General features: G+C 37.1%; 1 protein-coding gene across 1 annotated transcript in view; it reads right to left on the bottom strand.

The window, feature by feature from the left end:
• LOC128664525 (beta-1,3-galactosyl-O-glycosyl-glycoprotein beta-1,6-N-acetylglucosaminyltransferase 3-like) overlaps positions 1 to 15,070 on the bottom strand; it is an 88,578-nt gene extending 73,508 nt beyond the window's left edge. The window contains exon 1 of the mRNA XM_053719345.1: positions 14,810 to 15,070. Coding sequence (XP_053575320.1) covers positions 14,810 to 15,070 — 261 coding nt within the window. The remainder of the gene's footprint in view (positions 1 to 14,809) is intronic.
• Positions 15,071 to 15,575: the final 505 nt, after the last annotated feature.

The raw sequence follows: 15,575 nt of genomic DNA, 5'->3' as shown, positions 1-15,575 counted from the left end.
TTTTGTCAGGGTAATCAGGCAGGCCGTATAGACCTTCCCCGATAGGGGGAGTTACAGGGATTAAAGTGCTAAGAATAGTACTACTTAACACAACCTAGTTACCATGGCTCCCAGACCGCATGTCTTATTGTTAAATTTTGTCAGGGTAATCAGGCAGACCAAATAGACCTCCCCCGATAGGGGGAGTAAAATGGATTAAACTGCTAAGAATAGTACTACTAAACACAACCTTACCATGGGTCACAGACCGCATGTCTTATTGTTATATTTTGTCAGGGTAATCAGGCAGGCCATATAGACCTCCCCTGATAGGGGGAGTTACAGGGATTAAAGTGCTAAGAATAGTACTACTTAACACAACCTTACCATGGGTCGCAGACCGCATGTCTTATTGTTATATTTTGTCAGGGTAATCAGACAGGCAATATAGACCTCCCCCGATAGGGGGAGTAAAAGGGATTAAAGTGCTAAGAATAGTATGACTTAACACAACATAGTTACCATGGGTCCCTGACCGCATGTCTTGTTGTTATATTTTGTAAGGGTAATCGGGCAGACCATATAGACCTCCCCAGATAGGTGGAGTAACAGGTAATAAAGTGCTAAGAATAGTACTACTTAACACAACCTAGTTACCACGGGTACCAGACCGCGTGTCTTGTTGTTATATTTTGTCAGGGTAATCATGCAGGCCAGATAGACCTCCCCCAATAGGGGGAGTAAAAGAGATTAAAGTGCTAAGAATAGTTCTACTAAACACGACCTAATTATGATGGGTCCCAGACCGCATGTCTTATTGTTATATTTTGTCAGGGTAATCAGGCAGGCCATATAGACCTCCCCCGATATGGGGAGTTACAGGGATTAAAGTGCTAAGAATAGTACTACTTAACACAACCTTACCATGGGTCCCAGACCGCATGTCTTATTGTTATATTTTGTCAAGGTAATCAGGCAGGCCATATAGACCTCCCCCGATAGGGGGAGTAAAAGGGATTAAAGTGCTAAGAATAGTATTACTTAACACAACCTAGTTACCATGCGTACCAGACCGCATGTCTTGTTATATTTTGTCAGGGTAATCATGCAGACCATATAGACCTCCCCCGATAGGGGGAGTAAAAGGGATTAAAGTGCTAAGAATAGCACTACTAAACACAACCTAATTATGATGGGTCCCAGAACGCATGTTTTATTATTATACTTTGTCGGGGTAATCATGCAGGCCATATAGACCTCCCCCAATATGGGGAGTAACAGGTATTAAACTGCTAAGAACAGTACTACTTAACACAACCTAGTTACCATGGGTCACAGACCGCATGTCTTGTTGTGATACTTTGTCAGGGTAATCATGCAGGCCATATAGACCTCCCCAGATAGGGGGAGTAACAGGTATTAAAGTGCTAAGAATAGTACTACTTAACACAACCTAGTTACCATGGGTCCCAGACCGCATGTTTTGTTGTTATACTTTGTCAGGGTAATCATGCAGGCCATATAGACCTCCCCCGATAGGGGGAGTAACAGGTATTAAAGTGCCTAGAATAGTACTACTTAACACAACCAAGTTACCATGGGTCCTAGACCACATGTTTTGTTGTTATACTTTGTCAGGGTAATCATGCAGGCCATATAGACCTCCCCCGATAGGGGGAGTAAAAGGGATTAAAGTGCTAAGAATAGTACTACTAAACACAACCTAATTACCATGACTCTCAGACCACATGTCTTGTTGTTCTACTTTTTCAGGGTAATCATGCAGGCCATATAGACCTACACAGATAGGGGGAGTAAACTGGATTAAAGTGCTAAGAATAGTACTAATATAAACACAACCTAGTTACCATGGGTCCCAGACCGCATGTCTTGTTGTTATAATTTGTCAGGGTAATCATGCAGGCCATATAGACCTCCCCGATAGGGGGAGTTACAGGGATTAAAGTGCTAAGAATAGTACTACTTAACACAACCTAGTTACCATGGGTCTCAGACCGCATGTTTTATTATTATACTTTGTCAGAGTAATTATATATCTATCAAATCGATCTATTTATCTTCTATCGATTCTATCTAACTATCAATCTATCTATCTATCAAATCTATCTATCTCGTGGCCGGACTGATTTGAGACAGCCACTTGTGTTTCGGCCAAATTTGAAGTAGGAGGACAGACAATCATCTTCTTCCATCTCCCTGTTCCAAGAATGCAGGCCATATAGACCTCCCCCGATAGGGGGAGTAACAGGTAGTAAACTGCTAAGAATAATACTACTTAACACACCACGGGTCCCAGACCGCATGTCTTATTGTTATACTCTGTCAGGGAAATCATATATCTATCAAATCTATCTATTTATCTATCAAATCTATCTAACTATCAATCGTATCTATCAAATATAAATTGCATCTATTGATCTTTGTAATTCGTATCTATCAAATGTATATTGCATCTTTTGATCTATGTAATTCGTATCTATCCAATGTATATTGCATCGATTGATCTACGTAATTCGTATCTATCATCAAATGTATATTGCATCTATTGATCTATGTAATTTGTATCTATCATATGTATATTGCATCTATTGATCTATGTAATGTATGTATCTAACTATCAAATCTATCTAACTCGTGGTTGTGCAAATAGACTGTTTGCAGTTGTTTGCGGTGCGTTACACGGGGAGTTTGGTCTGTCACTGTGAAGCGGGCGTAACCCTTACACTACCTGATCGATACAACATCATACCTGATGTTTTAAAGCACGTTATTCAAAAAAAAATTAGGAATGTTAATTGATTAAGGCCCTTTATGGCTTAAAACCAGACTCTGCATCAACTATGTAATTTTCCATGGGAGTTTTGCCATGGATCCCCCTTTGGCATGCCACTGTCCAGGTGTTAGTCCCCTTGAAACAACTTTCCCATCACTATTGTGGCCAGAAAGAGTCCTTTTGGGTTTTAAAGTTCGCCTGCCTATTGAAGTCAATGGCGGTTCGCGCGTTTTGCCGGTTCGCGAACAGTCGCGGAAGTTCGAGTCCGCCGTTCGCAAATCGAAATTTTAAGGTTCGCGACATCACTATTCAGAATGATATCCCTGCTACATTATACACAGTGGTTATTTGATTACTTTAATAGCTGATTTATAAATGTCCCTGATTAAAAACAGCAAAGAAAATATAAATACTCAAGTGGTTTTTCAAGGAGAATATCTCGGAACTACATAAAAATGCAAATTGACCACCTGAGCATTTTGCTTACACACTACCTTTTTACTTTTAACTTACAATATCCCCTTATGCAGCTGTGCTAATGCAGTTGTGCAACTTGCGCTAAATTTTTTACTTTGCGCAGTTAACATGCGAGCGGACAAAAATTAGCGCATCACTTGTAATTTGGTTCAGATAGATTACAAATTATGGCGTTATGGCTGCTCACTAATTTCATGTACGTTATTTTCATCGCTCACCTTTCTTAGCGCTGCTATTACAGGTTTGCAAAAAGCAGGCTTGCGCGGGCGATATGGTGGCGTTGAGCTCCATGCTTCACCCAAATACAAGCGCTGCTGGGACGTGCTCATACACGATTTCCCCATAGACATCAATGGGGAGATCAAGCAAAAAAAAAAAGCCTAACACCTGCGATCGCGGAAACAAAAGCTCCGTAACGCAGCCCCATTGATGTCTATGGGGAAAGAAAAAGTTATGTTTAAACCTAACTCCCTAACATAAAATCTAAACGTCTAAACACCCCTAATCTGCCGCCCCTAACATTGCCTTCACCTACATTACAGTTATTAACCCTTAATCTGCTGCCCCTAACAGCTCCGCCACCTACATTACAATTATTAACCCCTAATCTGCCGTCCTTAACATCGCCGCCACCTACATAAAACTATTAAACCCAAATCTGCCGCTCCCGATATCGCCACCACCTACATTACAGTTATTAACCCCTAATCTGCTGCACCCAATGTCGCCTGCCACTATACTGAAGTTATTAACCCCTAAGCCTCCAACATCACTAACACTAAATAAATATATTAACCCCTAAACCTAACCCTAACGTAACCCTAACCCTAAGCATAACCCTAACCCTATCATAACCCTATCATAACCCTAAGCTGCAGCATAACCCTAACCCTAACACCCCCTAACTTAAATATAATTAAAATAAATCTAAATAAAACTTACAATTATTACCTAAATAATTCCTATTTAAAACTAAATACTTACCTATAAAATAAAACCTAAGCTAGATATAATATAACTAATAGTTACTTTTATTTTTATTTCACAGGTAAGTTTGTATTTATTTTAACTAGGTAGACTAGTTAGTAAATAGTTATTAACTATTTACTAGCTACCTAGTTAAAATAAACACAAAGTTACCTGTAAAATGAAACCCAATCTGCCTTACACTAAAACCTAACATTACAATAAAATAAATTAAATTAATGAAATACAATTATCTAAATTACAAAAAAATAAGCACTAAGTTACACAAAATACAAAATGAAATTATCAAAAATGAAAACTAATTACTCCTAATCTAATAGCCCTATCAAAATAAAAAAAGCCCCTCCAAAATAAAAGAAATCATAGCCTACACTATAATGCAAATGGGCCTTAAAAGGGCCTTTTGTAGGGCATTGCCCCAAAGAAATCAGCTCTTTTACCTGTAAAAAAAAATAATACAAACAACCCCCCAACAGTAAAACCCACCACCCACACAACCAAACCCCCCCCCCAAATAAAAACCTATCTAAATAAACCTAAGCTAACCATTGCCCTGAAAAGGGCATTTGGATGGGCATTACGCTTAAAAGGGCTTTGAGCTCTTTTACTGCCCACCCAATAAACTCTTAAAAAAAACCTAACACTAACCCCAAACAATCAACTTACAGTTTTCGAAGACCGCACATCCATCCTCCAGGCGGCAGAAGTCCTCATCAAAGCCGGCAGAAGTCTTTATCCAAGTGGGCAGAAGTCCACATCGAAGCCAAGCAGAAGTCTTCATCCAAGCAGGCAGAAGTCTTCATCCAGACGGCATCTTCTATTTTCCTCCATCTGGCGAGGAGCAGGTCTATCTTCAAGACATCCAGCACAGAGCATCCTCTTTTTCCGATGGTCGCTTGAAAATGAAGTTTCTCTTTAATGTACGTCATCCAAGATGGTGTCCCTTACATTCCGATTGGCTGATAGAATTATTGGGTGGCTTTTATTTTTAGCTCAGGGTTTGGGCAATGTAAAAGAGCTAAATGCCCTTTTAAGGGCAATTCCCATTCAAATGCTCTTTTCAGGGCAATGGTTAGTTTAGGTTTACTTAGGTTTTTATTTAGGGGGGTTGGTTGTGTGGGTGGTGGGTTTTACTGTTGGGGGGTTGTTTGCATTTTTTTTTACAGGTAAAAGAGTTGATTTCTTTGGGGCAATGCCCCGCAAAAGGCCCTTTTAAGGCCCATTGTCAGTTTAGTGTAGGCTAGGGTTTTTTTATTTTGGGAGGACTTTTTTATTTTGATACGGCTATTAGATTAGGAGTAATTCGTTTTTATTTTTGATAATTAAGTTTTTTATTTTGTGTAATTTAGTGTTTGTTTTTTGTAATTTAGATAATTGTATTTTATTAATTTTATTTATTTTATTTTATTGTAATGTTAGGTTTTAGTGTGAGGCAGGTTAGGTTTTATTTTACAGGTAACTTTGTATTTAGTTTAACTAGGTAGCTAGTAAATAATTAATAACTATTTACTAACTAGTCTACCTAGTTAAAATAAATACAAACTTAACGATGAAATAAAAATAAAAACTAAGCTAACTACAATGTAACTATTAGTTATATTGTATATAGCTTAGGTTTTATTTTATAGGTAAGTATTTAGTTTTATATAGGAATTATTTATGTAATAATTGTAAGGTTTATTTAGATTTATTTTAATTATATTTAAGTTAGGGGGTGTTAGGGTTAGGGTTATGCTTAGGGTTAGGGTTACGTTAGGGTTAGGGTTAGGTTTAGGGGTTAATATATTTATGTAGTGATTTGGAAAGCCAGAGGTTTAGAAGTTAATAGTTTAATTTAGTTTATTTCGTTGTGGGGGGCTTGTGGGTTAGTGGTTAATAGGTTTATTATAGCAGTGGTGTGGGCGGACGGCAGATTAGGGGTTAATAATATTTAAATAGTGTTTACGATGTCGGGGAGTGGAGGAATAGGGGTTAATACATTTTAATTGCGGTGGCGATGTCTGGAGCGCCAGATTAGGGGTTATAAATTAAATTTTAGTGTTTGCGATGTGGGAGGGCCTCGGTTTAGGGGTTAATATGTAGTTTATGGGTTTTAGTGTACTTTGTAACAGTTTAGTTATGAGTTTTATGGTACAGCTTTGTAACGTAAAACTCATAACTACTGACTTTAGATGGCGGTACTGATCTCGTCATTTTAGGCTGTACCGCTAACTTTTTGGCCTCACCGCAAAACTCGTAATACCAGCTCTATGGAAGTCCCATTGAAAAAGGACTTTTCTTAAAGTGCGGTACTGATGTCGCGTGACGGCCAGAAAGGTGTGCGGTACACCTATTCTGACAAGGCTTGTAATAGTGGCGTTAGGGAAAAAGCATCGTTATGGACCATTCCTTAGCAATCACATCACAAATAGCAGGGAACAGGGAAAATCTCAGGAGTATTCACAGGGTTTTTATATAGGACGTCATAACGCAAAACTCGTAATCTAGCTGTTTGTTAGTTGTGCACTCCATTTTTAAAGCAAAATAAAGAACTTTAAAACTTTAGCCAGCACTGCAGAGTAATTATCAACCACTTACAGTAAGTGCCACCTAAATGTTTTATTTATTTAAAGTAGTAGACTAGTAGATAGATTCAGATAAGATTTATTTTATTTTATATTAAACACAAAATAATAATTGGCATATACTAGTTTTATAGATTTTAAAAGTACATTTTTAGAGTGCAATTGCTATTTTCTATAGTTTAGTCGTACATTTGTTTATTTATTTTCAGTAACATTTTAAGATAAAATAAAAATTATTTCATTTTACAACAGTTAGTAGGCCTATTTTTTTTCTCTAAAACTTAAAGGGACAGTCTATTTGAAAACAGTTTTTGTTTAAATTAATAGATAATGCCTTTAATAACAATTCCCCGGGTTTGCCTAATTTAGCCTCGATTACGAGTTTTGAGCGCTATAGGAAAATTACAGAACACAACAAAAGTTGCGTTATTTAATCCCCTATAGCGCTGTCATTACAAGTTTTTCCAAACCTGGCTTGTGTGTGTTGTTGTTTACCGCACCTAAAACAAGCACTGTTTTGACATGCTCATGCACGATTTCCCCATAGACATCAATGGGGAGAACGGGTCACAAAAAAGTCTATCACCGGCGATCTCGGAAAGAAAAACTCCGTAATGCAGCCCCATTGATGTCTATGGGGAAAGAAAACACCCCTAATCTGCCCCCCACTGACATCGCAGGCACCTGCCTATAGTTATTAACCCCTAATCTTCCGCTCCCGTTATCGCCGCCACATAAATAAAGGTATTAACCCCTAATCTGATGCTCCCGATATCGCCGCCACTATACTAAAGTTATTATCCCCTATTCCGCCGCACCCAACATCGCCGCCACTCTATTAAAGTTATTAACCCCTATTCCGCCGCTTGCCGACATCGCCGCAACTAAATAAAGTTATTAACCCCTAAACCTCTGGCCTCCCACATCACTACCACTAAATAAACCTATTAACCGCTAAACCGCCAGCCCCCCACATCGCAGCAACCTAAATTAAACTAGTAACCCCTACACCTAACCCCTAAACCTAAGCATAACCCTACCCCTAAACCTAACCTTAACCCTAAACCTAACGTAACTCTAACCCTAAACCTGACACCCCCTAACTTAAACATAATTAAAATAGATCTAAATTAAATTTACAATTATTAACTAAATAATAACATACTTACCTGTGAAATAAAACCTAAGATAGCTACAATATAACTAATAGTTATATTGTAGCTAGCTTAGGTTTTATTTTTATTTCACAGGTAAGTTTGTATTTATTTTAACTAGGTAGACTAGTTAATAAATAGTTATTAACTATTTACTAACTACCTAGTTAAAATAAATACAAAATTGCCTGTGAAATAAAACCTAAGCTACCTTACACTAAAGCCAAAAATTACAAAAAATAAAAAAACCTACCATTACAAAAAATAAAAAACCTACCATTACAACAAAAAATAAATAAACGAAATTATCAAAAAAAATTATTCCTATTCTAATACCCTTTAAAAAAACAACAAAAAAAACACACCCCAATATAAAAAAGCCTAATCTAGAATAAACTACCAAGGGCCCTTAAAAGGGTCTTTTGGGAGGCCCTTTACAGGGCCTTTTGTAGAGCATTGCATCTAAAAAAAACTTAAGATACCCATTGCCCTGGAAAGGGCGTTTAGCTCTTTTACAATCCCAAACCCTAATCTAAAAATAAAACCCACCCAAAAAAAACTTAAAAAAAACAAAAATTACAAAAAATAAAAAAACCTACCATTACAAAAAATAAAAAACCTACCATTACAACAAAAAATAAATAAACGAAATTATCAAAAAAAAATTATTCCTATTCTAATACCCTTTAAAAAAAACAACAACAAAAAAACACCCCAATATAAAAAAGCCTAATCTAGAATAAACTACCAAGGGCCCTTAAAAGGGTCTTTTGGGAGGCCCTTAACAGGGCCTTTTGTAGAGCATTGCATCTAAAAAAAACTTAAGCTACCCATTGCCCTGGAAAGGGCGTTTAGCTCTTTTACAATCCCAAACCCTAATCTAAAAATAAAACCCACCCAAAAAAAACTTAAAAAAACTTAACACTAGCCCCCGACGATCCACTTACAGTTTTTGAAGTCCTGCTTGAACGATCTTCAACCCGGGGGCGAAGTCTTCATCCAGACGACCTCTTCAATCTTCATCCAGGCGGCATCTTCTATCTTGATCCCGGGGGCGCGGAGCGGGTCCATCCTGAAGACATCTGGCGTGGAGCATCCTCTTCATACAGTCAACGCCGTACACTGAATCTTCAATGCAAGGTAAACTATTCAAGATGGCGTCCCTTGCATTCCTATTGGTTGAAAGATTTTAATCAGCCAATAGGAATTAAGCTGCTCTAATTTTACTGGATGATAAATCAGTCAATAGAATGAGAGCTGCTTAAATCGTATTGGCTGTTAAATTCGTCATTTCCTGCGTCTTAATTGACGCCAGGTTGTTTGGCACGAAGCTGCGTCTGTGATGACGCGATTTGCATAATTTCCGGATGTTTGTTTGAGGCCAAAAATGTTTTACTTCATTTTGCGTTGTGCGTCATACTTACCCCACTTCCTATATGCTTCTTGCCTTCTTTATGCTTAGAGGGCTATGCTGTTTGCTTTTTTGCTTATTTTAGCATTTGCATTTTTTCCCATTCCTGAAACTGCTATATGAGGAAATAGAATATTTTGTTTAAATGTTATTGTTTCTTTTACATTTTGCAATATGTCTCAATCTGATCCTGTCTCAGTAGCTACTGTAGGAACCATGCTGCCTGAACACAGTTCTACCAAAGCTAAGTGTATCTGTTTTAAATTAACTGAGATTATATCTCTGGCTGTAGTATGTAACAGTTGTCATGATAAGCTTTTGCATGCTGAAAATGTACATGTACATATAATGTACATGATATCCCTGTTGATATGAAAATTTATATTGCTGATGCAATACAGAAGTCTATGTCTGCTATTCTGCCTTCTAATAAATGTAAAAGGTCTTTAAAAACTTCTCATAAAACTGATGAATTTTGTAATGACCGACAACATACTGAAATATCCTCCTCTGATGAGGATCTGTCTGGCTCAGAAGATCCTACCTCAGACATTGACATTGATAAATCTACTTATCTTTTAAAGATTGAGTATATTCGTTCTTTGTTGAAAGAAGTGTTGGTTTCTTTGGATATTGAGGAGTCTGGTCCTCTTACTAACAAAACCAGTAAATATTTAAATTATGTTTATAAACCCCCTGTGAATACTCATGAAATTTTCCCTGTTCCTGATGCTATTTCTGATGTGATTGCTAAGGAATGGACTAAGCCTGTTGCTTCCTTTGTTCCTTCTTCCAGGTTTAAAAGGTTGCACCCTTTGCCAGTGGCTAAATTAGAGTTTTGGGGAAAAGTCCCTAAGGTTGATGGGGCTATTTCTACTCTTGCCAAGCGTATTACTATTCCTAAGGAAGCTAGTACTTCTTTTAAGGCTCCTTTAGATAGGAAAATGTAATCTTATCTAAGGAAAGCTTATTTTATTATTATTATTATTATTATTATCAGGTATTTATAGAGCGCCAACAGATTCCGCAGCGCTTTGTTCCTTCTTCCAGGTTTAAAAGGTTGCACCCTTTTGCCAGTGGCTACATTAGAGTTTTGGGAAAAAGTCCCTAAGGTTGATGGGGCTATTTCTACTCTTGCCAAGCATACTACTATTCCTATGGAAGATAGTACTTCTTTTAAGGCTCCTTTAGATAGGAAAATTTAATCTTATCTAAGGAAAGCTTATTTTATTATTATTATAATCAGGTATTTGTAGAGCGCCAACAGATTCCGCAACGCTTTGTTCCTTCTTCCAGGTTTAAAAGGTTGTACCCTTTGCCAGTGGCTACATTAGAGTTTTGGGAAAAAGTCCCTAAGGTTGATGGGGCTACTTCTACTCTTGCCAAGCGTACTACTATTCCTATGGAAGATAGTACTTCTTTTAAGGCTCCTTTAGATAGGAAAATTTAATCTTATCTAAGGAAAGCTTATTTTATTATTATTATTATTATCAGGTATTTGTAGAGCGCCAACAGATTATGGCTATATTCTCAGGCCTGCCATTTCTATGGCTGATGTTGTGGCTGCATCAACTTTTGGTTGGATAGCTTAGCACAACAGGAAACAGATCCTGATTTGTCTAGCATTGTTCGTTTGCTTCAGCATCCTAATCATTTTATCTGTGATGCTATTTTTGATATCATCAAGATTGATGTTAAATCAATGAGGCCCATTTATCAAGCTCTGTATGGAGCTTTAGGGCCCGTGTTTCTGGCGAGCCTGCAAACTCAGCAGGAACAGAAGTTATGAAGCTGCAGTCTAAAGACTGCTGCTCCCTGTCCCTGTCCGCCTGGTGGACAGGAATCACCACAATTCAACCCGATCGAGTACGATTGGGTTGATTGACACCTCCCTGCTGGCGGCCGATTGGCCGTGAGTCTGCAAGGGGTGGCGTTGCACCAGCAGCTCTTGTGAGCTGCTGGTGCAATGCTGAATACAGAGAGTGTATTGCTCTCCGCATTCAGCGAGGTCTTGCGGTCCTGATCTGCACTGTCGGATCAGGTCCGCAAGACCTTTCATACATAGGCCTCTATGTCTTTAGCTATTTTAGCTAGAAGAGCTTTATGGCTCAAATCATGGAATGCTGACATGGTATCTAAATCTAGACTACAATCTCTATCTTTCCAGGGTAATAATTTATTTGGTTCCCAGTTGGATTCTATTATTTCCACTTTCACTGTGGGGAAGGGAATTTTTTTGCCTCAAGATAAAAAATCTAAGGGTAAATCTAAAGCTTCTAATCGTTTTTGTTCCTTTTGTCAGAATAGAGAACAGAAAACCACTCCTTCCCCTAAAGACTCTGGTTCCAATTGGAAGCCATCTTCAAGTTGGAGTAAATCCAAGCCTTTAAGGAAACCAAAGCCAGCTCCCAAGTCTGCATGAAGGTGTGGTCCTCAATCCAGTTAAACTGGTTGGGGACAGATTGAAATTATTTCAAGACATTTGGGCAGATTCTGTTCAAGATCAGTGGATTGAGAGCATTGTCTCTCAAGGGTATCAAATAGGTTTCAGAGTAAGACCTCCTATGAGAAGATTCTTTCTCTCTCACATTCCAACAAATCCTGTGAAAGCTCAGGCTTTTCTGGAGCTTTCAGGGGTAATTATACCAGTTCCGCTTCAGGAACAGGGTCTGGGGTTTTATTCAAATCTATTCATTGTCCCAAAGAAAGAAAATTAATTTAGACCAGTTCTGGATCTGAAGTTTTTCCCATCTAAATAAGAAACTTCCCAGGTACCTTTCCAGATCCAGGGATCCTCGGGCGGATATTGTGGATGCGTTAGCAGTTTCTTGGTTTTACCAAACTGCTTATATTTTTCCACCTCTAGTTCTTCTTCCAAGGGTGATCTCCAAGATCATAATGGAACAATCACATGTGTTTCTGATAACACCAGCATGGCCTCACAGATTTTGGTTTGCGGATCTTGTCCGGATTTCAAGTTGCCAACCGTGGCCACTTCATTTAAGACCAAACCTTCTGTCTCAAGGGCCGTTTTATCATAAGGATCTCAAATCGCTAAATTTGAAGGTCTGGAAATTGAACACTTAGTGCTGAGTCATAGAGGTTTCTCGGACTCAGTGATTAATACTATGCTACAGGCTCGTAAGTCTGTTTCAAGGAAGATTTATTATCGGGTTGGAAAACCAATATTTCATGGTGTTCTTCTCAAAAAATCTCTTGGCATTCTTTTAGAATTACACAGATAGAAATAGAGAGGGCGCTACTAAAGCTAAAGATATCAAACACTTCTCAAAAATATAAACTATTTATTAAAATAAATTAATATATTAGGGTATATAAAATGTATATAAAAAACACAGGATGCCTCCCTTAATCATAGGTAGGGCATATTAAAGTTAATATAGATACAAACAAATTGAAAATTAAACCTGTATATTTATACACTGTAGGCAAAAGTCTACCTAAATGTAGATTGACAAAAGGAACTAAGCAATATAAACTAAGCAATACTAGCTAATATGCAAATAGAACCAATGAGGATATGTATCACTTTAAAAAATGCTGATTAAAATGTTTCTTTAGACCATAGTCTCTCAAATGTATACCACCAGTATTTTTACTTAGTATCTGAAAGTCAGTGCCTCTCTTGGCAATTAGATCCTGCTGTGATCATTTAAAGATATAACAGTTAGGTAAATACCTTTCAAACGGTATCGATCTCTCTCAATTCGACCAGAAAATATATTCTCTGTAATTAACAATGGTACCTGTATTCTTGTTATATCAGAGCAAGTTGGGAGGTCAGCAACCCTTGTACTTTCACATGAGAGGAATCCGCTGTTACCTCAAATGATTCCTGCACTAGTGAGTTCCTCCCACGTGACCAATGGCATCTGATGTCACGGATGACACTCACTTTAGGCAATATGATCGAAACTGGCAGGTTTCCAGTTGTCAAAGTTAGCGATGTTATACCTTTAGTCCTGCACTCAGTGCTCTGTACGCAGGGGAGGCTCTATAAATTGCTCTGTAGATAGCTCTGTATTCCGGCTAGGTATAGCTTGATGATGTTGAAAAAGTTGATGGTGGTTAACCCGGGTTAAAAAAATGCCAATAAGAAGCAATTAAAAGTAAAAGTTGTGTTGTCACACAATGCTGAATGCCACACACATTACGCATTTCGCCCTTCTCAGGGCTTTATCAAGATGTTAGTGGCATGTAGGAAGCTCCTTTATAAATGGTTCCTCTATGTTATTCTCTCTTGTTATTGGTGGAGAAATAATTGATGATTCCTAAAAATTCTCACAGTAAAGGTGGTATTGACATATTTAGGTTTAAGGTGGTATACCCAAACCAGTTAGAAACATACTGGTAGATGGTGGTTTTTACAATTCCTTATAATAAGGTGGTATTAACGTATTTTATTTTAAGGTGGTATACAAAGGACATGTTATAACATTCTGTTAATAAGCATCTTAAATCTTAAAACGATAATAGAAAGATGCAGGACATAGCTAGTATATGTCCTACTATAAAATATAGAGCCCAAAGTCTCAATCATATAATCAAATTATCTTATTGAATTTTCGAAATTAATACATTCAAGGATAAAATTAAAATCCTAAGGAAATTATGAGACATGATATATGTGAAAAAGTAATAAAACTGAAAAATATATAAAAATATATATAAAATAAACTAAAAATTAAAGCTAGATGTGAAAAGAGTAGAAATAGTGCAAAATTAAATTTAAAGAATGAAGTGTAATCTGTATCAGATTATTCAAAAAGAAAGGGTGAGAAGTCTAATTCAGAATTTAAACCTCTAGGAAAAAAAGGTGTCAAACTTATATATTAGCTTTGCTTCTTTTATGAGCAAAGTCTTTTCTATGTTCCCTCCCATCCAGTGACCTTTAAATTTGTGAATGCCTCAATAACAAATATCTCTGGTATTACCTTGGTGTATTTCTTCAAAATGTTTATAAAGATGTGTATCCTCTTTTTCCTTTTCTATACGCCACAAGTGTTCTCTTATGCAATCTCTGAGACATCTTTTGGTTTCTCTGATGTAAAACAAATTACAAGTGCACTTTAATACATAGATAACATTTTTCTGTGTGCATCTAATTATTTATTTTATAGTGTATTCATCCTCAGAATTATTTATCCTTATATTTTTAATCTTATAACTATGCTTACAGTCCTTACATGTATAGCAGGGAAAGTACCCAGCTATTTTGTTCCCATCTATATCACCTTGGGTCTTCAATTTTGCTTTATATTTAAGCTCAATGGGGGTCAGTATAGTTTTGAAATTTTTTACTTTTTTGAAGACAAAAGTAGGGTTATGGTTGGTAATTTCTCTCATATAATAGTATCTTCCTTAAGCAAATACCAGTGTTTGTTAATTATCCTTTTAATAAACATGAAATCAGCATTGTTGCCCTCTCTGCAGTTTTAGCTTTCTTTATAGCTTTATCAATATTTCCCTCATCATAACCTCTTACATTGAATTCTTCTGCCAATAAGGTTATTTGACCTTCAAAGTCTTCAATTCTAGAGCAGTTTTTCCGTATGTGTAAACTTTGGTCAATCGGAATATTGTCTTTCCATGCCTTTAAGTGACAGCTGTTAGCATGTATAAAATTGGTACAGTCCACTTTTTTGAAATGGGTCTTTGTCTCCAATTTATTGTTAATCACCATTACCTCAAAATCCAAAGAAAAAGCCGTATCCCTGCTTTGACTACATACAAATTGGAGTCCAAAATAATTTCTAATAATATTTTCAAACATTCTTGTAAGTTCATATTTGGGCCCCCTCCATATTATTAGTAGATCATCTATATAATGCTTATAGAGTACGAGGTTTGCATCATAGCCACCATCCCTGAGAAAAGCTTCATCCCAGACACCTATAAAAAGATTGGCATAGCTTTGTGCAAAGCTTGTACCCATAGCGGCCCCTTCTACCTGTAAAAATAGTTTGTTATCAAAGGAGAAATAGTTGTGTTCCAGTATGTATTTAATACTTGCAAAAATACATTTTTGATGTGTATTTTTCATCACCTGGTCTTTTTCTAGAAAATGGTTTACTGCTTGGATTCCCTGTTTATGATTAATCACAGTGTATAGGGAAGACACATTGCAGGTTGCCAGAATCATATCATCTCACCATTCTAATGAGTTCAGAATGTTTAAGACCTGAGTA

This window comes from Bombina bombina, chromosome 6 (assembly GCF_027579735.1).
Source record: "Bombina bombina isolate aBomBom1 chromosome 6, aBomBom1.pri, whole genome shotgun sequence".
NCBI lineage: Eukaryota > Metazoa > Chordata > Amphibia > Anura > Bombinatoridae > Bombina > Bombina bombina.
Note: the sequence above shows the minus strand (reverse complement) of the source record. Positions and strands in the feature narration are given on the sequence as shown.